The sequence below is a fragment of the Dreissena polymorpha genome, chromosome 6 (genome assembly GCF_020536995.1).
Source record: "Dreissena polymorpha isolate Duluth1 chromosome 6, UMN_Dpol_1.0, whole genome shotgun sequence".
NCBI classification, from domain to species: Eukaryota; Metazoa; Mollusca; class Bivalvia; order Myida; family Dreissenidae; genus Dreissena; species Dreissena polymorpha.
In genome coordinates this window covers 52,920,181-52,946,132 of record NC_068360.1, presented here as the reverse complement: position 1 = coordinate 52,946,132, position 25,952 = coordinate 52,920,181, and the positions used below count along the sequence as shown (strand labels likewise).

Here is a 25,952-nt window from a genome sequence, read left to right as displayed (position 1 = left end):
AGAAATCCCATGAAATTTTGCTGCATCACTGTGTTTGTGCACAGCGTAAAGGATGTAACACTGTTCAATGTACGGAATTCCGGACTACTCTCTGCATGTTCTAACGACACATAAACACAAATTGTGGCCAAGTTACAATTACGCGTAAAAATCGCAGAATTTCAGGGTCTGTACTCGGTCACTAAATCGTCAGGGGAAGACATAATTGACTATCAATAAACACAGTTTTGCTTTCAAGATAAAAAAAAATACTTCCGAAATAGTCTACTGTCACGTAATGAGAATAATCGTTTAATTATCTAACCATACATGTTTGCCGTACTCGGTCAGCACGTCTGGAAATCGTTCCTGAACGCCTAGATAGGCTACCCTAATTTTCAAGTTTGCTGCGTTAGCTTGTTTGAATTCAATTTTATATCGAAATGCATTGTGCTAAAATATATCATTTACAACTCGCAATGAGATTTAAAAAGACCCGCGTCATGCGAAAATGGGTCTTATGCCATATGCGCCCATCATAGCTATAGCCCACACAGCCTGCGCATGTCTCAGTCTGGTCAGGATATACATAATGAGACCATAAAACCTTGACTGATTTTATAGCGGACAGCATCGCCTCTGACCATACTACGCAAAAGCACAGGCTAGACTCGAGCTACGCTGGTCGCAACACCATAAGACCCATTTTCGCATGACGCGGTTATGAAAGTGTGATTTGACTACTTCGAAAGAAAGCTGCGTGTCACATATTAACACACGATATATTTCGATGGCGGAGAAATAAAGTCATAATAAGCCTTGTGAGGACACATATGATGTGAACTCCCGTAGTATAATTTGTATCTACTAACACTAACGTGTGGTTTGACTAAAATAACACACATTTCATGCGGTGAATATGCGACTCACAAGTGAAATAACTTACACAATTGTCTATTTTTTGTTTTTCAATTTAATCATTTCGAAACATAAACTTCAAACTTTATTTCAAAGTATGCATGTTTGCCGAATATCTTGTTGTTCATACCAAGGTGCTGTTACAATACGTGTCTCCATTTTGCATTCGCTATTTCGTCGTTCAAGAATAACCAGGCAATAAAAGTACATGTTAATGCATTAAACTGTAAATACGACTTCAATCTGTTACATAATCGTACTGTTGCCAATTCAAACGACTTTTGCTGTTCTAGAGAATAAAATGTTTAACGGTTTTTACTATATACGTCTACATGAATGGTATGACCCCTTAGCACGGTTAGTTTTTTACCCGATCGCATTATTCGAAAAAAAAAATTATGACAAGCAAAACAATACTATGTAACACACAAAATATCAAACCCTTGTCCCTTTCAATTACAGAGAATAGTTTTTGTAGTATACCGACATTTACGATAAAAGTCTTTATAAATAACTTACCCTCTGAGGTGTGGCAAGTTTACATCCCAGGGGCATGATGTTAACAAACTTAGCACAGAACCACGATAAAACCTTACATGCAAAATAACAAACCTCTAGACTGTTCGGATTCAGAGAAAAACATGGGGAACAATAAAACACTAAGGCAACCACTCAAAAGATATTTAATTTCTATACATAACCAATACTGCAAACTTTTGTAAACATTAATGTTTGTGTGAAGGGACTAATACTGATTATCTTTCAAATTTAGAAATTTATGTAAACCAACGAAGGCTTACAAAAAACAAGTTATTACTATCGCTATATCGGTACTGCCTGAGCATATACGTCTTTTATTAAACTGTCGTTGACATATGATATCTCCAATCTTTTTAAAGGCATATACTGGTACATGCAAAACATGTTTCTGCATTTGTTTCAGACCCTAACATTTCAAAAATAAAATATAAACAGTTAAGTAAAATTAATAAATATTTGAATATTTAGTAAATTAAAAAGTTTTAACATCAGCCAGGTTTAAAAACAATACATTTCTGGGGGGGGGGGGGGGGGGGTTTAACACACTTTTTATATGTAAATGAACAAAAAACCGTCGGAAAAGGGTGATGCTCCCCAAAGTTTTTTTTGTCACAATATTGCACTATATATTCAGATAAAAGGAAACGTCTTGAGGGGCATAACATTGGACAAAATAATTCAATGGATGGTTTAGCAACTTAAAAATTTCAAAGGGCCATAACTCTCTAAATAAATCATCTAACCAGAATCCACAAATAACATGCGCATCTCCTCAAGGGAGTTAAGATTCCCATAAAGCTTCATTGTATTCCAGTCAGTAGTTGGGGAGAAATAGTACAGTTAACAGAAAATTTCAAAGGGCCATAACTCTGTGAAAAATCATCCGACCATAACCGGCTGATACATGTAATATGCACATCTCCTGTTGGTAGTGAAGCTTCCCATAAAGTTTCATTGAATTCCGGTCATTAGTTGCTGAGAAATAGCCCTGACAAGAATTGCACTATATGTACAGTTAATGGAAAATTTCAAAGGGCCATAACTCTGTGAAAAATCATCCGACCAGAACCGGTTGATAATATGCACATCTCCTCTTGATAGTGAAGCTTCCCATAAAGTTTCATTGAATTCCGGTCATTAATTGCTGAGAAATAGCCCGGACAAAAATTGTGCACGGACGGACAGACGAAGCGGCGACTATATGCTCCTCCAATTTTTATTGGGGGGGAGCATAAACACTTATTAACTGTTCACATCACACTTAATTCAAACATGAAAATAAAAGGCATAACACTAAATATCAACGTTACCACTAAAATAAAAGTTTGTACAGAAAGAGGATTTAATTGAAGGGTAAGTTATGCATTCACTGAATGAAAGTTATGCATTAAATGAATGGCCGACAATGTGACAAACAAATTAATTGCTACATAAATAACACCAATAAAATTAATTTTGAATTTCTTTACCACTAGCAAGATTTTACTTGTTTACTAAAGTGTGTAAGAACAACAGACCTCATATTGACCTAATTAAACTTTGGTTTTATATACATCATGACAATAAATTTACAAAGCCAAGTTAAAAAACAAGCACCATTTTCATACACAGCATTAAATAGACCATATTAATTATCACAACTTATTTCATGCGTTAATAGTTTACGGTCGTTTTTATGAGAAAGGTCATCCAAAGCTTCCTTAATTGTTAAGAACATTATCAATCAAATCTCACTGTTTAGTGGATAGGTAAATGGTGTTAGATGGTACACTGATTAGTACTTGATTTTTTAGTAACCTTAACACTGTGAAACCAATACTACTGTTCAGACTCTAAATTCAACATGCACTTTGGATCCACATATTACATTGAACAAACAAGAGCTGTCTCCATAGAATGACTATGCCTTCCATAAACTCTTTGATAGAAGTTATGAGCATTTTTCGAAACCTAAATGCGGACCTTAAGTTCAAGGTCAAGGTCAAAGGGGTCAAAATTTGTGTGCGTATGGAAAGGCCTTATTATCAATATACACATGCATACCAAATATAAATGTCACATCTGAAGCGACATAGAAGTTATGAGCATTTTTCAAAACCTAAACGCAAAGTATGACGGATAGACAGACGGACGGACGGAAGGACAGTGCGATCACTATATGCCCTTCTTTGGGGGCATACAAATTGTTTTCAGGGTTTGCAATTTTCAAAACCAGAAATACAACAAGTTAAGATCCAACCAATATGGCCAATTTGTATACGAATCAACACAATGTTATTGTTAGCATTATTAAATAAATTTACAGTTTAACAAAAAACACAAAAACTGTTCAAAAGGCGAAAAACATGGGCTTCATAAGTAGTTCTACCCCTATCTGTCTGAGTGTCATTTTTTATGTAGGCCACTACCCATTTTTCACAGGAATCAACAAAACACATGCACCTATGACATACTTTCAAGGCGCACGAGGAGAACATTCCACAACTAGAGCTTTGTCACAGACGTGACGTATACCCCCACATGCCGCATTGACACAGACTATTTTGCAAGCTGTCTTCACAAAACAAGAGAATCTAAATGGCAATTTTTAAGAATTATTATGCCATTATAATTTATGGCCATTTTGACCTTTGAACTCTTGAATTCTTTTGCATGACACGCTGTCCAATAACTGTGAACAAAATTAATGTACAGAGTCATTAAAAAAAATCTCACTATGAATGACATACACTGTAGTTATGGCCCAGACAAGCTCATTTATGGCCATTTTTCACTTTAGAACTCCAAGTGCGACCTTGACCTTGAAGATATCGACGTAATTCTTTCACATGACACATTGTCCAATGATTGTGAACAAATATACCAAGTAATTTTAAAATCTCACAATGAATGACATAGTCATGGCCCGGACAAAATCATTTATGGCTATTTTTGACCTTTGAACTCAAGGTGTAACCTTGACCTTGGAGATATCGACGTAATTCTCTCGCGCAACACACCATCCAATAATGGTGAACAAATGTGCCAAATGATTTTAAAATCTCACAATGAATGACATAGTTATGGCCCGGACAAGCTCATTTATGGCCATTTTTGACCTTTGAACTCAAAGTTTGACCTTGACCTTGGAGATATCAACGTAATTCTTTCGCGTGACACACAGGCCAATGATGCTAAACAAATGTGCCAAATAATTTTAAAATCTCACAATGAACAACATAGTTATGGCCTGGACAAGCTCATTTATGGCCATTTTTGACCTTTGAACTTAAAGTGTGACCTTGACCTTGGAGATATCAACGTAATTTTTTCGCGCGACACACTGTCCAATGATGGTGAGCAAATTTGCCAAATGATTTAAAAATCTCACAATTAATGACATAGTTATTGCCCAGACAAGCTCATTTATAGCCATTTTTTATCTTTGAACTCAAAGTGTGACCTTGACCTTGGAGATATTGACGTAATTGTTTTGCGTGACATACCGTCCAATGATGGTGAACAAATTGTCCACATGATTTTAAAATCTCACAATAAATGATAAAGTTATGGCCCGGACATGCATTTGACCTTTCTTTGAACTCAAAGTGTGACCTTGACCTAGGCGATATCGACAAAATTCTTTCGCACACACACCTTCCAATGATGGTGAACAAATTTGCCAGATGATTTTTAAATCTCACAATAAATGATAAAGTTATGGCCCGTACATGCATTTGACCTTTGAACTCCAAGTGTGACCTTGACCTATGAGATGTTGATGTACTTTTTCCACACGACACACCGTCCTATGATGGTGAATAAATGTACCAAGTTATTTTAAAATCTAACAATAAATGACATAGTTATGGTCCGGAAAACTTTCGGTTAAAAACACAATAAGTGACCTTGTGACCTAGTTTTTGACACGGCATGACCCATAATTTAACTTGACCTATACATCATCTAGATACAACTTGTGACCAAGTTTGGTGAAGATCGAATAAAATTTCGGGACAGACAGACAGACCGACTGACGGACCGACCGACAAAGTGACTCCTATATAGCCCCCATTACCAATGGTAATGGGGGTATAATTATGGGCTGTTAGATCATTCCAAGACGTAATTTAGAAATCAATTATTTTCCTGCTCAAGACTGTAAAACCCTATTTTACATTTCTGTTACAAAAATTAAAACAAATTTTCTATATCATAACAATCTAAGACACCAAGTAATGGTTCTACCCTGGAAACAGATATGTTTAAACTAATCCATTTTATACACAAGTGTACGGATGAAGGGGCAGGTGTGCTTTGAACTCATTTATATCTTCAATAGGCGTGGCAGACTGTTCAGGGTCCTTCAGAAGTTTGATGGTGTGATCTGATTCATCTGGAAAGTTGCCATTGGTGAAGCACGCACTTTGTTTTCCAACAACCTGACAGCAAAGCAAAAATGTTACATTAGCTGTAAATATAGTGAGATGATCATTGCATAACGTGGTAACAATTCTTTTTTTTTTAAGAACATGTTCTTCTTTAACCCTCTCCTGCTCAGAGGCAAAGTGAAAATGGCTAAGTGTAAACAGCACAGAGTAACTCGCAGTCTGTTGAGGTTATTTGCTGTTTGCTGCTCATCAGTATCTAAGGGTTGGAAAGAAGCCTTTAAAACTTGAATCTAGTAACAAATGTCTTTAACTAAATATATTTGTCTGAGGGACTACAAATAGGTGAAAATACATATCTAAGTGGTAAAGGGTTAAATACGTATCTAAGTGGTAAAGGGTTAAATACGTATCTAAGTGGTAAAGGGTTAAATACGTATCTAAGTGGTTAAGGGTTAAATACAATAGTAAGTGGTAAAAGGTTAAATAATTATCTAAGTGGTAAAGGGTTAAATACGTATCTAAGTAGTAAAGGTTTAAATACATATCTGATTGGTAAAGGTTTAAATATGTATCTGAGTGGTAAAGGTTTAAATACGTAACTAAGTGGTAAAGGGTTACAAATGTACGGTAACTGCTGATAGAATATGAATACCGTGTATAGCAAGCTGGTTAGTGGTTTTAATTAACAAGCAAGATATTTTTTTAAAGAGACGGACCATGCAGTCACACTTCTATTGAATTGAATAATATTCTGATGATTCAAGGACTAAATATTTTCGACGTAACATTAAAAGATGCACCAAAGGTTCTCTGTGAAGAAAGGCCTGATGTGAAAAACCATGACTGATGACCACATAAAAGACACGTAGTTTTATAACAATCTGCCAATTTTCGGCAGATTGGTTTAAAGATCAATTTTATGCATGAACACATTGGCAAGGCATAATGACACTTTGGCCTTAAGCAATTGCAATGGTTTCACTGGTTACTCTCTGACCTTACGCAATTGCAGTGGTTTCACTTGTTACAATCTGACCTTAAGCAATTGCAGTGGTTTCACTGGTTACAATCTGACCTTAAGCAATTGCAGTGGTTTCACTGGTTACTCTCTGACCTTAAGCAACTGCAATGGGTTGCCATGGTGTAATGGATATGGTGTCTGCCTAGCGACCGGGAGGTCACCGGTTGAATCCCCACAGTGGGAGCGTTCTTTGATCTCCCCCAAAGACACCAAGTACTGGTTCTAGGCACAAGAAACGGACTCGAGAGTGTTTATATAAGCCTAAGCCTTTCGATGCAATCGAGCTAAAATAAATAGGTTTAAACTAAACTTATTGCAATGGTTTCACTGGTTACTCTCTGACCTTTAGCTATTGCAGTCGTTTCACTGGTTACTCTCTGACCTTAAGCAATTGCAGTGGTTTCACTGAGTACTCTGTGACCGTAAGCAATTGCAATGGTTTCACTGGTTACTCTCTGACCTTAAGCTATTGCAGTGGTTTTACTGGTTACTCTTTGACCTTAAGCAATTGCAATGGTTTCACTGGTTACTCTCTGACCTTAAGCAATTGCAATGGTTTCACTGGTTACAATCTGACCTTAAGCAATTGCAGTGGTTTCACTGGTTACAATCTGTCCTTAAGCAATTGCAGTGGCTTCACTGGTTACAATCTGACCTTAAGCAATTGCAGTGGTTTCACTGGTTACAATCTGTCCTTAAGCAATTGCAATGGTTTCACTGGTTACAATCTGACCTTAAGCAATTGCAGTGGTTTCACTGGTTACAATCTGTCCTTAAGCAATTGCAATGGTTTCACTGGTTACTCTCTGACCTTAAGCAAATGCAGTGGTTTCACTGGTTACAATCTGACCTTAAGCAATTGCAGTGATTTCACTGGTTACAATCTGTCCTTAAGCAATTGCAGTGGTTTCACTGGTTACAATCTGTCCGTAAGCAATTGCAGTGGTTTCACTGGTTACAATCTGACCGTAAGCAATTGCAGTGGTTTCACTGGTTACAATCTGTCCTTAAGCAATTGCAGTGGTTTCACTGGTCACAATCTGACCTTAAGCAATTGCAGTGGTTTCACTGGTTACAATCGATTACCGGAATAAACCCCCTTCGGAAGAAACCCCCTTCCATAAAAACGGCATAGCGGAAGAAACCCCCTTTCCCATTTTGCATACGCGGAAGAAACCCCCTCTCTAGTTTTGCATAGGCGGAAGAAACCCCCTTCGAGTTTTCAGACAGGCGGAATAAACCCCCTTCGTGTTTTCAGAGAGGCGGAACCTAAGTGTTAAGTCTTTCCCGCAGAGGTAGTAAAATCCCGACTCGAACGATTCCCCAATACATCCGTTTCAACCCGACTCTATTACTGCATGCTTGCTACTTTTCAAGTTTATATTCATTTCCCGATAATCCCGTTTATAACATTTTTAAAGCACTTTCTGGTAAATATTAACGATAAAAGCTCTCAATAATATCTTTAACACAAACCTTGCCATTTTTAACCAGGTTTTCCGAAGGAAAAAACTGGTTATTAGATTGGCGAATGCGGGCGGGCTGGCTGGCTGGCGGGCTGGCGGAATAAGCTTGTCCGGGCCATAACTATGTCGTTCATTGTCAGATTTTAAAATCATTTGGCACATTTGTTCACCATCATTGGACGGTGTGTCGCGCGAAATAAATACGTCGATATCTCCAAGGTCAAGGTCACACTTTGAGTTCAAAGGTCAAAAATGGCCATAAATGAGCTTGTCCGAGCCATAACTATGTCGTTCATCGTCACATTTTAAAATCATTTGGCACATTTGTTCACCATCATTGGACGGTGTGTCGCGCGAAATAATTACGTCGATATCTCCAAGGTCAAGGTCACACTTTGAGTTCAAAGGTCAAAAATGGCTATAAATGAGCTTGTCCTGGCCATAACTATGTCATTCATTGTGAGATTTTAAAATCATTTGGCACATTTGTTCACCATCATGGTACGGTGTGTCCCACGAAAGAATCACGTCAATATCTCCAATGTCAAGGTCGCCACGACTAAAAATAGATTTAAAAAAAAAAAAAAAACTTACAAAGGGGGTTAATTTTTTTTGGTCATTTCAAAAGTTCAGTTTGAGTTTTCTCCCTTTATCAGATTTTTTTTTCACAATGAAAACCTGGTTTTGTGACAATTTTGTCCCTTGTTTCTCTTGTATCAAATAAATTTCGGCATAAGTGACTATTTATAGACTTGATGAAATATTCCCTCCGGACATGCATCAATCCCCTGATGTGTGCTTGTTACAACGCTCAATACACCCACACTTTCTATGCTGCATAATTTTCGCGCCCTTTTTATTGAGAAAAAGAGTCGACACAAAATAAAATTTACACTGCAAAAATATTTCTTCAACGTTGCGGTAACATTTACATTTGGAAGTGTGTTTCGTTTTAAACACATTACACCAACTTACGGGAGTGTGTTTCGGATTTACAGTAAAGAAATGTACCGGCCGTTTGTTCACAAGTTGTTAATGAAGTTGTTAATGATACACACTAAATATTCAATCTGTGAAACTCAAACATCGCTATCGTGATAATTGAATGAAGGTGCGAAAATCTGATTAAAGAAGTGTACTGGCCGTTTGTTCACAAGCTGTGAAGAATTAATCAAGATGGTAATAAAACGAATAATGTATGAAATGGGGGAAATAATTATTATTGAAGGATAAAATAGACAAAAATAGAATGAAATATATTAACATTTATGTACAAAGATCAAGCAAGCATATACTAGAAAACATTAAACAAATTGTTGTTGCAAAAAAGGACACGCATTTAATGATAAAACAGGCATATATTTACATTTATTTACAAATATCTCAAACAAGCATATATTAAAAAGCAATAAACAATTTGTTGTTGAAAAAAGACACGCATTTATTAACGATCACGCATATATTTACATTTATTTACAAAAATCAAATCATTCCCTAAAATCACACAATTATAGCCGAATACTAATGTAATTAAACAAAACTGTACATAACTTCACACGAGCCGCAAAGGCGCCGATCATGACACAACTTCTCATCATTATCTACAATAGCCGGTACATTAAAGGACCTTTTACATAATTAAATGAAGGTGCGAAAATCTATTTCCAAACTGTTATGTGCTGAGTAAAGAGGTGTACTGGCCGTATTTTCACAAGTTGTTAATGATGAGATGCTCGTGTGAATTTGTATTGCACTTGTTTCAGTGAGATTATACCATTTTATATGCGTTAACTTGTAATAGGTTGATAAAAATAACAAAATTAGCGCCCAGAGCCGATAGTGACGAAGATATTTCGTACATATGTTCCTTCAATAACCGAAGCATTCGTTTTTAAAAAAAAATTTGAATCATGCTTCCCGGGAACTTTCTGAAAATTAAAGTGAACTTCTGTAAACAATTACCGTGCGTTTTAATGTTACTAAATCGTCTGGAAGGGGGTTTGTTCCGCTATGGAAGGGGGTTTCTTCCGCCTATGCAAAACTAGCGAGGGGGTTTCTTCCGCGTATGCAAACTATGAAAGGGGGTTTCTTCCGCCCTGCCGTTTTTAGCGAAGGGGGTTTCTTCCGGAGGGGGTTTCTTCCGTACACCGTTACAATCTGTCCTTAAGCAATTGCAATGGTTTCACTGGTTACAATCTGACCTTAAGCAATTGCAGTGGTTTCACTGGTTACAATCTGACCATAAGCAATTGCAGTGGTTTCACTGGTTCATAAAAAGTTGGTGCCACTTAATTTAGACACTTTCAATACGTTTCGTCCATAATAATAATAAAAATATTAAAAGTACCGTAATGGTTATAAATTATACTGAAACATTTCAAGGAGTCAATATACCGAATGAGATTCTTGGTAGTACAGATTTTCACAGTAAAAAAATATTCTGTCTGCAATTAAATATGCAACATTTAAAATGAAATACGCAACATGAAAAAGATTGTCGCCACTTTGGTCAATTTTATCAATTATGGCAATAAACAGCGCAAACCCCCTTAATTGAAGTTTAGTGTACAATACCTGTATACTCAGCTTCTTCGTGTTCTCTCCAGAATACTCTGCAGTGAACCAATCAATGATATCCTCTTTGGTTAAGTCTTCCAATATCTCTATCTGAAATAATAGAATCTTATTTGAAATAATAGTATCTTATTTAAAAAAATAGTATCCTATCTGAAATAAAAGTATCTCTTATCTGAAATAATTGTATTATTTATCATACCATTTCTGTGTCAATTATTATCCAGCAACAAAGTGTAACTCACACACGTAACTAGAAATGTTAACAAATTAAAGTTTATTTTATTTATTTATTTATTTAAATGGAATCAATTAAATGCTCAAAAGGTGCCTTACAAACTGCCTTGCTTCTCATATGTTGGTGTTAAAATTTCTGTATATTTGTATAATAATTGAGCTGTCAACCAAATATATCTTATTGACATACCGAAGCATCAGATTAGTGCTCAATGTGATCTGCAGAGAAAGTTTAATTAATGAATATTTCCCACAGAAATGTGACTTCTTTACAGCGGTCACAAGCTTTTTACATTAATTTGTCTTAAAGATCTAGTATTTGAACCCACATGACCCATTTTCGAACCCAGCCAAGATTTAATTGGGACAAATTTTCTGCCTTTGTTTCAAGCAGATTTGGCAACAATTAAAGCAGCATTTAGAGTGTTCACAAGCTTTTTCTTTACTTTGACCTACTTGTTTAGTTTTTAACTCTATATGACCCAGTTTTAAAATCTTCCAATCTATCATTTGGATAAATGTTGTGACCAAGTTGCATGGAGATTGGGAAATAAATGTGACCTCTAGAATTTTCAGAAGTTTTTTTCTTAAATTGGACCTAGAGACCTAGCTTTAGAAATCCTGACCCAATTAAACACATTTTGATAAGTGTTCTGACCAAGTTTCATAAAGCTTTGGCAATAAATGTAGCCTCGAGAGTGTTCAGAAGCAAATATTGACAACACCCAACAGACAAAAGACGACTTGCAAACACACAGGATTATTGAATATTCATACCTCTTTCAAGTGCCTGTCAAACACACACAGAAGTTATTGATTATTCATACCTCTTTCAAGTGCCTGTCAAACACACAGAAGTTATTGATTATTCATACCTGGTACCTCTTTCAAGTGCCTAACAAACACTCAGTGGTTGTTGATTATTCATACCTCTTTCAAGTGTCTGTCAAACATACAGGAATTATTGACTATTCATACCTCTTTCAAGTGCCTGTCAAACACATAGGAGTTGTTTGTGATCTCGTGCCAGTATCGACCCACTTCTTGCTCCAGACAGGTGTCCTCTATCATACGACTGGTAATCTCTGACTCGATCTGTTTAAAAAAAGACAAGAAACCGTCAAAGACAGGTGATGCTCCCCAAAGATTTTTTGTCACAATATTGCACTATATATTCAGATAAAAGGAAACGTCTTGAGGGGCATAACTTTGGACAAAATAATACGATAGATGGTTAAGCAACTTGAAATATGGCCATAACTCTCTAAATAAATCATATAACCAGAACCCACAAATAACATGCACATCTCCTCAAGGCAGTTAAGCTTCCCATAAAGCTTCATTGAATTCCTGTCAGTAGTTGGGGAGAAATAGCCCGGACAAGAATTGCACTATATGTACAGTTTATAGAAAAATTCAAAGGGCCATAACTCTGTGAAAAATCATCTGACCATAACCGGCTGATAGTATGCACATCTCCTGTTGGTAGTGAAGCTTCCCATAAAGTTTCATTGAATTCCCGTAATAAGTTGCTGAGAAATAGCTGGGACAAGAATTGCACTATTTGTACAATGAAAAATTTCAAAGGGCCATAACTCTGTGAAAAATCATCCGACAAGAACTGGCTGATAATATGCACATCTCCTCTTGGTAGTGAAGCTTCCCATAAAGCTTCATTGAATTCCAGTCATTAGTTGCTGAGAAATAGCCCGGACAAGAATTGCACTATATGTACAGTTAATGGAAAATTTCAAAGGGCCATAACTCTGTGAAAAATCATCCGACCAGAACTGGCTGATTATATGCACATCTCCTTTTGGTAGTGAAGCTTCCCATAAAGTTTCATTGAATTCCTGTCATAAGTTGCTGAGAAATAGCCCGGACAAGAATTGCACTATATGTACAGTTAATGGAAAATTTCAAAGGGCCATTACTCTGTGAAAAATCATCCGACCAGAAACGGCTGATAATATGCACATCTCCTCTTGGTAGTGAAGCTTCCCATAAAGTTTAATTGAATTCCGGTCATTAATTGCTGAGAAAAAGCGCTGACAAAAATTGTGCACGGACGGACGCATGGACAGACGTAGCAGCGACAATATGCTCCCTCCAAAAATTTCCGGGAGCATAAAAAAACTTGGGTTTTTTAATAAGAGAAAATACACGCTGTTTTGAAATACTTAACACTTATATGACTAAATTTTAAGTAGTTTTGCTATTATATCGTGAAAAAAAGATCTTGATAAATAAATCAGAAACAAATATACAATTAATTATAAACTTGTTTTTTCACAGTATAGTGTAACCTAAAACTTTCCATCAGTGAATGATGTTGTTAAATCATAAACCAGGCTTAATGCATGTTCATAAAGTATCATTGCAGATTAGCCCGCACAGTCTGCACAGGCTAATCAGGGACAACACTGTCTGCTTTCATGCAATTTTTGTTTTTGAAGAAAGTTCCTTCTTAATAAAAATCCTATTTCGGCGGTATCTGTTGTTTTTACTGCACAGACTAATCTGTGACGACACTTTGCCCATAACGCTGCTCAATAGTACATGATGTTTACCAGTTCTTCAAACTCTTCGTCAGTCGTGTTCTCCAGCAGCTGTCTCATCTCCTTCATGAACTCCTCGAGCCGATCATCCACATAGCGCATACTGCAGGCATACAAGGACCAAAGTCGCTCAAAAATGCAAACATGAGCCTCCGTAATATTGGCGTTACCAAAAGCAAAATATAATTTCAACATATGATTAACCCTTTTACCCTTTACCATTTTGATAAGTATTTGCATGCATTTGTAGTCCCTTATAAAATTATATTTAAGACCTTTCTTACAAGATTCAAGTTTTTAGGCTTCATTTCCAAACCTTTGATGCTGATGAGCAGCAAACAAAATAAAACCTGAACAGACTGCCAGTTACTCACAGGCTGTTCTTGTTTTATGCTGTTTGCTAATTGCCATTTTCACTTTGCTTCTAAGAGGGGAAGGGTTAATTTCTTCAACAGAAAAACAAAAGTGTTGGTGTCACTCACTCATGCCATTAGAAACAAGAGCTGTCTCCATAGAATGACATAAGCCCCCGATAAACGCTTTGATAAAAGTTATGAGCATTTTTCAAAACCAAAATGCATTTTTTGAAACCTAAACGCGGACACTAAGTTCAAGGTCAAGGTCAAAGGGGTCAAAATTTGTGTGCGTATGGAAAGGCCTTATCCATATACACATGCATACCAAATATGAATGTTACATTTGAAGCAACATAGAAGCTATGAGCATTTTTCGAAACCTAAATGCAAAGTGTGATTACCAAAGAGGTAATTAATTATCAAAACAAACTTAAACAAGACACTTGCCCAAAGGGTACCAGTCACACCACTTTCCACACATGTCTCAAATTGAGCTTAGGTCTCAAAGAAGCGCTTTATGACCTATACATTCCCAAAAAGTCAATATTTGAAAGTTTTAAGGGAAAAAGTCTGGGAAAATGTTATTTAAGAGAAAATTCAAAGGCTTGTAATCTCATCACATATAAATGGACCAAACCAAAACTCAGCCTGGATCAGTAAGTCATGAAGGTAGTCTCACACTTGTAATCTCATCACATATAAATGGACCAAACCAAAACTCAGCCTGGATCAGTAAGTCATGAAGGTAGTCTCACACTTGTAATCTCATCACATATAAATGGACCAAACCAAAACTCAGCCTGGATCAGTAAGTCATGAAGGTAGTCTCACACTTGTAATCTCATCACATATAAATGGACCAAACCAAAACTCAGCCTGGATCAGTAAGTCATGAAGGTAGTCTCACACTTGTAATCTCATCACATATAAATGGACCAAACCAAAACTCAGCCTGGATCAGTAAGTCATGAAGGTAGTCTCACACACCCAAAATTAGGTAAGTACCCTAAATTTGGATAAGTATTATTTTACCAAAAAATTTTAAGTCCAAGGCCCGGTACTTTGTAAAAAAGTTAATGAACTGCAAAAAAAACATGCACTTGATCTGTAAGTCATGTAAGTTAACCCACACACCAAAAATAAGGTAAGTATATCTGAAAGCGTTTTGCAAACAAATCCTAAAGTGTTATTCTAAAGAAAATTCAAACTCCATGGCCATTTGCCACTTAAATTGACAACAAGAGAGACTGAAAGGCCAAAAGTCGCACACCTGAGATTCAAAGGAACTGACCTGATCTGTGCAGCCCAATATGTCATTAGAACAAATGTTGCAACCAACTTTTATGAATAGTGAACACCCTGGCGGCCATGTTTTTCAACAGACCAGATACATTTTGGTACACATCCAACATATCATTAAAACAAATATTCTTACCAAGTGCCGTGAAGATTGGACAATCAATGTGACATTAAGAGTGTTAACAAGTCTTTACAATAGCCATATGAGGAAAAATGCCCCGCCCCCTGGTGGCCATGTTTTTCAACCAACTGGAACTATTTTTAAACTTGTCCAAGATATCATTGGGAAATTCTTGTGACCAAGTTTCATGAAGATCAGAGAATAAATATGGCCTCTAGAGTGTTCACAAGGTTTTAATATAGCAATTATATAGCCATATAAGGAAAAATACCCCGCCCCCTGGTGCCCATGTTTTTCAACCAACTGGAACTATTTTTAAACTTGTCCAAGATATCATTGGGAAATTCTTGTGACCAAGTTTCATGAAGATCAGAGAATAAATATGGCCTCTAGAGTGTTCACAAGGTTTTAATATAGCAATTATATAGCCATATAAGGAAAAATACCCCGCCCCCTGGTGCCCATGTTTTTCAACCAACCGGAACATTTTGTAAACTTATCTTAGATATGATTGGGACAAATCTTCTGACCAAGTTTCGTGATGATTGGACAATAAATGTGGCCTTTAGAGTGTTAATAAGGTTTTGATATAATTTATAAATTAGGATGAATCTTCTGACCAAGTGTCATGAAGATTGAACAATAAATGTGGCCTCTACAGTGTTAATAAGGTTTTACAAAACCCATATAAAGCCATATTAGGAAAAAATGACCCACCCCCTGGTGGCCATGTTTTTAAAGCAACCGGAACCATTTTCCAACTTGTCCAAGATATCATAGGGACAAATCTTCAGACCAAGTTTCATGATGATTGGACAATAATTAAATGTGGCCTCTAGAGTGTTAAAATGGTTTTAGTATATCTGTATAATGAATAATGCCCCGCCCTCTTGGCGGCCATGTTTTTCAACCAACCGAAACCATTTTCAAACTTGTCCAAGATACTATTGGGACAAACCTTCTGAACAAGTTTCATGAAGATTGGACAATAAATGTGGCCTCTAGATTGTTCACAGGGTTGTACTAAAGCCATATATAGCCATATAAGAAAAAATGCCCTGCTCTCTGGTGGCCATGTTTTTAAAGCAACAGTAACCATCTTCCAACTTGTCCAATATATCATTGGGACAAATCTTCAGAACAAGTTTCATGATGATCTGAAAATAAATGTGGCCTCTAGAGTGTTAACAAGGTTTTACTATAGCCATATAAGGACAAATGCACTGCAGCCATGTTATTCAACCAACTGGCATCATTTTCGAACACGTCCAAGATATTATTGAGATGAATCTTCCTACCAAATTTCATCAAGATTGGACAATAAATGTGCCCTCTAGAGTGTTAACAAGGTTTTACTATATATTAGGAAAAATGCCCCACCCCTTGGCAGACATGTTTTTCAAGCACAAATTTCCATCAAAAAGCTGCAAATTTTCCCAATCCAAAGGGACCTGGCCCCATTACCAAAATGATAAAAACAACAACACTGGAACGTATCAAGCCAATCAGTCAATTGGTTGACAAGTTATTGATCAGAAACAATTTTTACACTTATCAGTGTCTTATAAGACACCTTGACCTTTGACCTAGTGACCCCGATTTCAATAAGGGTCATCTACTGTCCAAGGCCAATGCACATGTAAAGTATAGGGCCAATTAGTCAATTTGTTAATGAGTTATTGATTGGAAACGGTTTCACATTTATTGTGACAGTGACCTTTAACCTAGTGACCTAATTTCAATATGGGTTATCTACTGTCCGAGGCAAAGGCACATGTGAACAAGGGCTGTTTGTAAAACATGCATGCCCCCTAATATGGGCTCTTCGTTGTAGTGACAGCCATTGTGTGAATATGTTTTTGTCACTGTATGTCAATGACCTGTGAAATGTATCCAATTAATAGTGCAAAAACCAATCAGGACCTATACTAATCAATTATATCCATTATATGATTGAGTCTTTGATTTTTTGGATTCCTTTCACACATTTTGACTTATTTGACAATATGTGAAACGTGCACACAATTTGTAATGTTTTATTTATTAATGGTAATGAAACATGTTATTTATAGCAGTTAACTCCCCTAGTCAATGACCACCATAGATAGCAATGCAATCTGATTAAAAATAGCCAAGGCTAGTGTTGTGTATTGGGCAAATGTATACAAGTGCAACTTGACCACATGACCAGTATCATGTGTTTACCACACACAGAAGTCAGTTATGTAATAGACCATTAATTCCACTCCCAACTTTGGCCACTTGCCAAGATACTGACCAGTATCAGATGGGGTTGTGAAACTGTGTAAACAGTGAACACCAGTCCATGTAATACTGGCCTACCACTTGTACTAGTTGATTTGGAGTTAATACAGTAATGCATTTACAAATGAGACACTAAGCTCAAAAGTTAATTATATGTGCCTCTGAAAACTAACCAGAGTGGGTTGAAATTTACAATCTTTGCTTGGCATTTGAGGAAATCTGAACTCTCAGAGTTTGGATAGAACATCCCCAAATTAACTTTTCTTTACACTGTTGTTATTTTTGTTCAATACACAAATATTAACCTAACTTTACAAATCCTGTACAGTAAAGGAAACTAAATCTAAGTTGATATTTTAAAATGCTTGATCCTATTTATGTATTAACATTGTTTTATACATACAAACTGTGTTGCTGTTTTTCAATTAACAAGCAGATTAAAAATTAATTATATTTTTATGTATAATTTGAATTGACAAAATTAAATGCAAACTGCGTAGCAAGAATTACATGTTTGATTTATTGTCAGTGAATCGTGACATTTTCTCAATGTTTCAGACCACCAGTTTGTCAAAGCTATCAACCGCTTGGATGGTCAAGCTAAATAGAATTGAACCAGCAAATCACAACTGTCCTGTTGCCATATAATATAACATATCATATTACATTGGTTTTTTAAATGTTGAATTCTCACGTCATTTCCATAAACATAGTATTTACTGGCACAGAAACAAAGGCTTATACATCATTATGAATGAACATGTGTCAAAAATTCAATTTGTAAGTCTCTTTACTGGACAGTGTGAAAACAGAATAAACTAGTGACCTGAAAATCAATAGGGGTCATCTGCGAGTCACGATCAATGTACCTATGAAGTGTCATGATCCTAGGCAAAAGCGTTCTTGAGTTATCATCCGAAAATCATTTTACTATTTCGGGTCACCATGACCTTGACCTTTGACCTTGTGACCTCAAAATCAATAGGGGTCATCTGCGAGTCATGATCAATCTACCTATGAAGTTTCATGATCCTAGGCATATGCGTTCTTGAGTTATCATCCGAAAACCATTTTACTATTTCGGGTCACCGTGACCTTGACCTTTGACCTAGTGACCTCAAAATCAATAGGGGTCATCTGCGAGTCTTGATCAATCTACCCATGAAGTTTCATGATCCTAGGCGTATGCATTCTTGAGTTATCATCCGGAAACCATTTTACTATTTCAGGTCACCGTGACCTTGACCTTTGACCTAGTGACCTCAAAATCAATAGGGGTCATCTGCAAGTCATGATCAATCTACCCATGAAGTTTCATGATCCTAGGCGTATGCATTCTTGAGTTATCATCTGGAAACTATTTTACTATTTTGGGTCACCGTGACCTTGACCTTTGACCTAGTGACCTCAAAATCAATAGGGGTCATCTGCAAGTCATGATCAATCTACACATGAAGTTTCATGATCCTAGGCGTATGCGTTCTTGAGTTATCATCCGGAAACCAATTTACTATTTCGGGTCAACGTGACCTTGACCTTTGATCTAGTGACCTCAAAATCAATAGGGGTCATCTGCGAGTCATGATCAATCTACCTATGAAGTTTCATGATCCTAGGCGTATGCGTTCTTGAGTCATCATCCGACAACCACCTGGTGGACGGACCGACATACCGACCGACCTACCGACCGACCGACCGACCGACATGAGCAAAGCAATATACCCACTCTTCTTCGAAGGGGGGCATAAATATCAAGCCAATGGTTCTATTGGTTGATGAGTTATTGATTGGAAACGATTTTCATACTTATTGTTACATTGACCTTGACCCTTGACCTAGTGACACATATTTCAATAGGGGTCATCTACTTCCATGGCCTATGCACTTGGGAAAAATCAAGCCAATCAGTCAATACGTTGATGAGTTAATGATCCAAAACAATGTTCACACTTATTGAGACAGTGACCTTGACCTTAGACCAAGTGACCCTAATTTCAATTCAGTCATTTACTGTCCAAGGCAAATGCACATGGGAAGCATCATGCCAATTGGTCAATTCATGGACTAGTTATTGATCAATGATCAGAAACAAACTGTTATACAGACAGACCGACCCACCAGCAGTGGCCATCGACATCCAGCAAAACAAGATACCCACTCTTCTTCAAAGGGGGGCATAAATATTGTAGGGTGTGTCATTTTTGTGTTAAAAGTATAGGCATATACAGTGAACTCAACTCAGTTTCAGTACTCAAAAGTCTGTGAGCTGCATCAGCTTGGTATAAATTCTTATTCAAGAATGGTGTCCTCTATCAAAGGCAAGAGTTAGTGGAAAACAGGGTCAATATACAGGCTAGACATAAGGCTCAACATCACAGCTACACCAAAAACAACCGACAGTTCCGAGTTACAGCAGCGACATTCCTTCAAAATGTAGACTAGGGCTGTGGCCAAGGCCCTCCGTGGTCAGATATTTCTTTACTGTGATTGAATGTTGCATGCCTGAGATCCAAACTAGTTGACCCATTATTTCTTACACTTATATCGATATAATGAAAAAATTGGGAGTCGTATGACAGCCCAATTAAAAAGCTTAACAAATTATTTTGTTATGTATGGTATTGTTAACCATTTAAAATTCCTAGGCGAGCTGGTCGAAATAAAGGTGGTGTACTAGTAGGAATTAAAAACTGATTTTGTGCCTTTGTGTCTAACGTAGTTTTTTTTAAAAGCTGGATTGGTTAAAAATACTAATAAACGTCCATTTAATACACAAACAATATGATACTAATTGCAACTTATATAGCCCTCAACTCTTCCCCTGCTAAAAACAAATGTAGTGTCAAGGGTATAGCAATTATCTGTTATGCAATATGAATTACGCAGAACACCATGTTTTGCTGGCAGGTGATTTGAACACAAATTTGCAAATATTTCATGATTTAGAAGAAATATTTTTTGCAAACCTTTGCATGTGTGAACATATATCAGGTGATTCCCATGTAAATAATTATATAAAGATAAAGGTTGTTACACATTCAATAGCTCTAACAGTTGCAGCGTCATTTACCATTTTGTTGGTAGTTCTGAAATATTTGATATTGTGCAAGACTTGTTTGTTGGCAATAATTGTTCATCTGACTATATACATATTGTGTTCAAATTTAAGACAAACGCACATGACTTTGATAATTCAAAACAACAAGAGGGCCTGAAAGGCCCAAAGTCACTCACCTGAGATTCAAAGAAACTGACCGGTCCTGTGCAGCCCAAGATGTCATTAGCACAAATGTTCTAACATACTTTCATAATTAGTGAACACCCTGGCAGCAACGTTTTTCAACAGACAAGTCAACAATATGGAACCAGACCTAAACTTACTGGATATAATCACCACAAATCAACAATACGGAACCAGACCTTAACTTACTGGCTGTAATCTCCACAAGTCAACAATATGGAACCAGACCTAAATTTACTGGCTGTTATCACCACAAGTCAACAATATGGAACCAGACCTAAACTTACTGGTTGTAATCTCCACAAGTCAACAATATGGAACCAGACCTAAACTTAATGGCTGTAATCACCACAAGTCAACAATATGGAACCAGACCTAAACTTACTGGCTGTAATCTCCACAAGTCAACAATATGGAACCAGACCTAAACTTACTGGCTGTAATCACCACAAGTCAACAATATGGAACCAGACCTAAACTTACTGGCTGTAATCACTAATCACCACAAGTCAACAATATGGAACCAGACCTGAACTTACTGGCTGTAATCTCCACAAGTCAACAATATGGAACCAGACCTAAACTTACTGGCTGTAATCACCACAAGTCAACAATATGGAACCAGACCTAAACTTACTGGCTGTAATCTCCACAAGTCAACACTATGCAATAAGACCTAAACTTCCTGGCTGTAATCACCACAAGTCAACACTATGGAATAAGACCTAAACTTACTGGCTGTAATCTCCACAAGTCAACAATATGGAACCAGACCTAAACTTAATGGCTGTAATCACCACAAGTCAACAATATGGAACCAGACCTTAACTTACTGGCTGTAATCACCACAAGTCAACAATATAGAAACAGACCTTAACTTATTGGCTGTAATCTCCACAAGTCGATCAACACTATGGAAGAAGACCTAAACTTGCTGGCTGTAATCACCACAAGTCAACAATATGGAACCAGACCTAAACTTACTGGTTGTAATCTCCACAAGTCAACACTATGGAATAAGACCTAAACTTACTGGCTGTAATCACCACAAGTCAACAATATGGAACCCAGTGGCCCAGATAATTATTTGGGAAATAGGGTTTTCACCCTTTGATTTTGAAAAATAGGGTGATTTCATTCTTGAAATAGGGTAAACTGAGTTATAAAACGACGGATTAAGTCAGATTGAAAACGCATGTATGTCGTCGTAAATTATTTGGTCAGACTCTTTATTTTACTATGAAATCTAGTCCGCAGAGCGTTTTATTTAGTTTGACTGTTTCTTGCTCCAACATCCAGGTGCTTGCTGAATGAAAGCATCGCCTCGTTACGATAATACTTCAAAAGAGAAAATACCGAAGATGAGAAAAGCATTTTCGATCGAAGCCATTGTATTGTACGCATCCCATTTGACGAGTTTGCGTAAAAGTCAAATTGGTTGCGTTTTCAATACGCATGATATTGTACTTCTTTGCTTTTTTAAACATTTTAATAGGGTAAAAGACGCAGATACGCAGCTTATCTGGGGCACTGATGGAACCACACCTAAACTTACTGGCTGTAATAGCCACAAGTCAACAATATGGAAACAGACCTAAACTTAATGGCTGTAATCACCACAAGTCAACAATATGGAAACAGACCTAAACTTACTGGCTGTAATCTCCACAAGTCAACAATATGGAACCAGACCTAAACTTACTGGCTGTAATCACCACAAGTCAACAATATGGAACCAGACCTAAACTGACAGGCTGTAATCACCACAGGTCAACAATATGGAACCAGACCTGAACTTAATGGCTGTAATCACCACAAGTCAACAAAATGGAACCAGACCCAAATTTACTGGCTGTAATCACCACAAGTCAACAATATGGAACCAAACCTAAACTTACTGGCTGTAATCACCACAAGTCAACAATATGTAACCCCACCTAAACTTACTGGCTGTAATCTCCACAAGTCAACAATATGGAACCACACCTAAACTTACTGGATGTAATCACAAGTCAACAATATGGAACCAGACCTAAACTTACTGGTTGTAATCACCACAAGTCAACACTATGGAACCAAACCTAAACTTACTGGCTGTAATCTCCACAAGTCAACAATACGGAACCAGACCTAAACTTACTGGCTGTTATCACCACAGGTCAACAATACGGAACCTGACCTAACCTTACTGGCTGAAATCTCCACAAGTCAACAATATGAAACCACACCTAAACTTACTGGCTGTTATCACCACAAGTCAACAATATGGAACCAGACCTAAACTTACTGGCTGTAATCTCCATAAGTCAACAATATGGAACCAGACCTAAACTTACTGGCTGTAATCTCCACAAGTCAACAATATGGAACCAGACCTAAACTTACTGGCTGAAATCTCCACAAGGATGCCAAATCCTATGATTCCATAGATGAAAATGTGTCTTAATACATGTGCATTAAGTGTCATCCCAAGTTAGCTAATCTGGGATGAAATTATCTGCCTAAATTGGATTTGCGCTAAAGACTTAAAGCAAAAAATTCCATAAAAGGGAAAAGTGTCGTCCCAAAAAAGCCAAGGGGGACTTCACAGGCTAATCTGAAACAACATTTTACACACATGCATAGTTTTTCCTGGCTCATGTGTTTCTGCAGTCAACAATCTGGTGCCTAACCTGAATTTGCTGGCTGTAAACTCCACAAGGATGCCAAATCCCATTATGCCGTAAGTGAGGTAGTTCACACACATGACCGTGTAGCCAAGCTGCTGCTTGGTACGCAGTCTGTCAAAACAAGGCTCAGAAAGCTGGGTCTGAAATGAAAATATGGCTCAGAAAGCTGGGTCTGAAATTAAAATATGTCTCAGACAGCTGGGTCTGAAATCAAAACATGGCCAGACAGCTGGGTCTGAAATCAAAACATGGCTCAGGCACCTGGGTCTGAAATCAAAACATGGCCCAGACAGCTGAGTCTGAAATCAAAACATGGCTCAGAAAGCTGGGTCTGAAATCAAAACATGGCTCAGGCAGCTGGGTCTGAAATCAAAACATGGCTCAGGCAGCTGGGTCTGAAATCAAAACATGGCTCAGACAGCTGAGTCTGAAATCAAAACCCAGACAGCTGAGTCTGAAATCAAAACATTGCTCAGACAGTCGAGTCTGTAATCAAAACATGGTTCACAGCTGTCTGAAATCAAAACATGGCTCAGAAAGCAGGGTCTGAAATCAAAACATGGCTCAAAAGCTGGGTCTGAAAGTAAAACATGGCTCAGACAGCTGGGTCTGAAATCAATACATGGCTCAGAAAGCTGGGTCTGAAGTCAAAACATGGCTCAAAAGCTGGGTCTGAAATCAAAACATGGCTCAGACAGCTGAGTCTGAAATCAAAACATGGCTCAAAAGCTGGGTCTGAAATCAAAACATGGCTCAGACAGCTGAGTCTGAAATCAAAACATGGCTCAGAAAGCTGGGTCTAAAATCAAAACATAATCCAGACAGCTGGGTCTGAAATCAAAACATGGCTCAGACTGCTGAATCTGAAATCAAAACATGGCTCAGAAAGCTGGTTCTGAAATCAAAACATAATCCAGACAGCTGAGTCTGAAATCAAAACATGGCTCAGACAGTCGAGTCTGAAATCAAAACATGGCTCAGACAGCTGGGTCTGAAATCAAAACATGGCTCAGAAAGTAGGGTCTGAAATCAAAACATCTCTCAGACACCTGAGTCTGAAATTAAAACAGATGCTGCAGTCCAGTCTAAATGCAAAAGCCATAGTCAATGGAGTAATGTTAGTCATTTCAAGATGCTGTATAGCCATAGATAATTCCCACTGCATATGCCAATGTAGCAGTAGAGTCGTTTACAACGTTCCAAGCATGTTTTATGGAAGCTGTGACATATTAATCAGTTGCCTCGAAATGTACAGATATGGCAGAATAAAACTGCTGCTCATCAGAATCTTATAGTTGCAAATGATGCCTTAAAACAAATTTTTTAAATAAAATTCATTTTAATTATTAAATACTTACCTGTTATCGTATGCTTATACTTTCCAAGGGGAAACAACTCACCCGGAACTTCAACTGGGAATCCGCCACCTCAATACCGCAACACAGGCCAGGTCAAACATAGTGCAATGCAACCTAGCCAAAAATCGGTAACCAACCCTCAATATTCTTTCAATATATATACAAAAATATTAATCGAATAGCGGGGTGGGAGGTGGGACTTACCGATAACAGGTAAGTATTTAATAATTAAAATGAATTTTATTTAAAAAATTTGTTTTAATGTCATAAATACTGACCTGTTATCGTATGCTGATTTTGCAGCTGCGGTGGGAAGGTTCGTATATATTTTCCCAACACAGTAGAACCCATAAACAGGGTTATCAGCTAATGATATCAAGTAATCTTCGTTAAAACGGTATTAATTATGACTTCTCGGACAGAGTAATATGTCTATGTCGTAAAGAAGACACTACCGTTAGTGAAACCACAACAATCCCTAACGTATACAAATTGTATTGTTGGCACTTCAGAAAACGAAGATAAAAAGATGACAAGGTGGTCGGATTCCTCCAGTAAACAGCTTAGAGCACGTCAAAAAGTGGGGTGTGATTAATATATGCCCACAAAACAGACAGAGCTCTTAAATCATGCGGTCAGATCCTAAAAAGGAATGAATCCTTAGATAGGATAAGATTAACTTTCCTTAGTCGAGGTCTAACCCCGAGAAATAGAAGCCGCAGACACATCCCCTCCCTTTTTTGGGGAAATGAAGAGTGTCTTTGAGAACCTCGAATGGACTTCTGACTAACACTGCTGAGATAGAACTTCAAAGCCCTGATTGCCCAAAGAAGTTTATCCTCATCTTCATGACTACCAGTTTAAGAAAACTTGGAAACTTGAAGGTAGAAGCCATATAGAGGACTTGATATTAAGCAAGGAATCCTGGCTGACACAACAAAGTGAAAACGACAATAGATCTAACTGGAATTGGTCGTATT

The 25,952-nt window shown here is 37.3% G+C and overlaps 1 protein-coding gene across 2 annotated transcripts in view; it reads right to left on the bottom strand.

Moving 5' to 3' along the window:
* Positions 1-1,568: 1,568 nt before the first annotated feature.
* LOC127833411 (nardilysin-like) overlaps positions 1,569-25,952 on the bottom strand; it is a 119,846-nt gene continuing 95,462 nt past the window's right edge. For both annotated transcript variants that reach the window (XM_052358640.1, XM_052358639.1), the window contains exons 28-32: positions 23,618-23,754; positions 13,676-13,766; positions 12,084-12,200; positions 10,869-10,961; positions 1,569-5,858 (exon numbers count right to left, since the gene is read on the bottom strand). In XM_052358640.1, the coding sequence (XP_052214600.1) occupies positions 5,697-5,858; positions 10,869-10,961; positions 12,084-12,200; positions 13,676-13,766; positions 23,618-23,754 (600 nt within the window). In that variant the 3' untranslated portion in view covers positions 1,569-5,696. The remainder of the gene's footprint in view (positions 5,859-10,868; positions 10,962-12,083; positions 12,201-13,675; positions 13,767-23,617; positions 23,755-25,952) is intronic.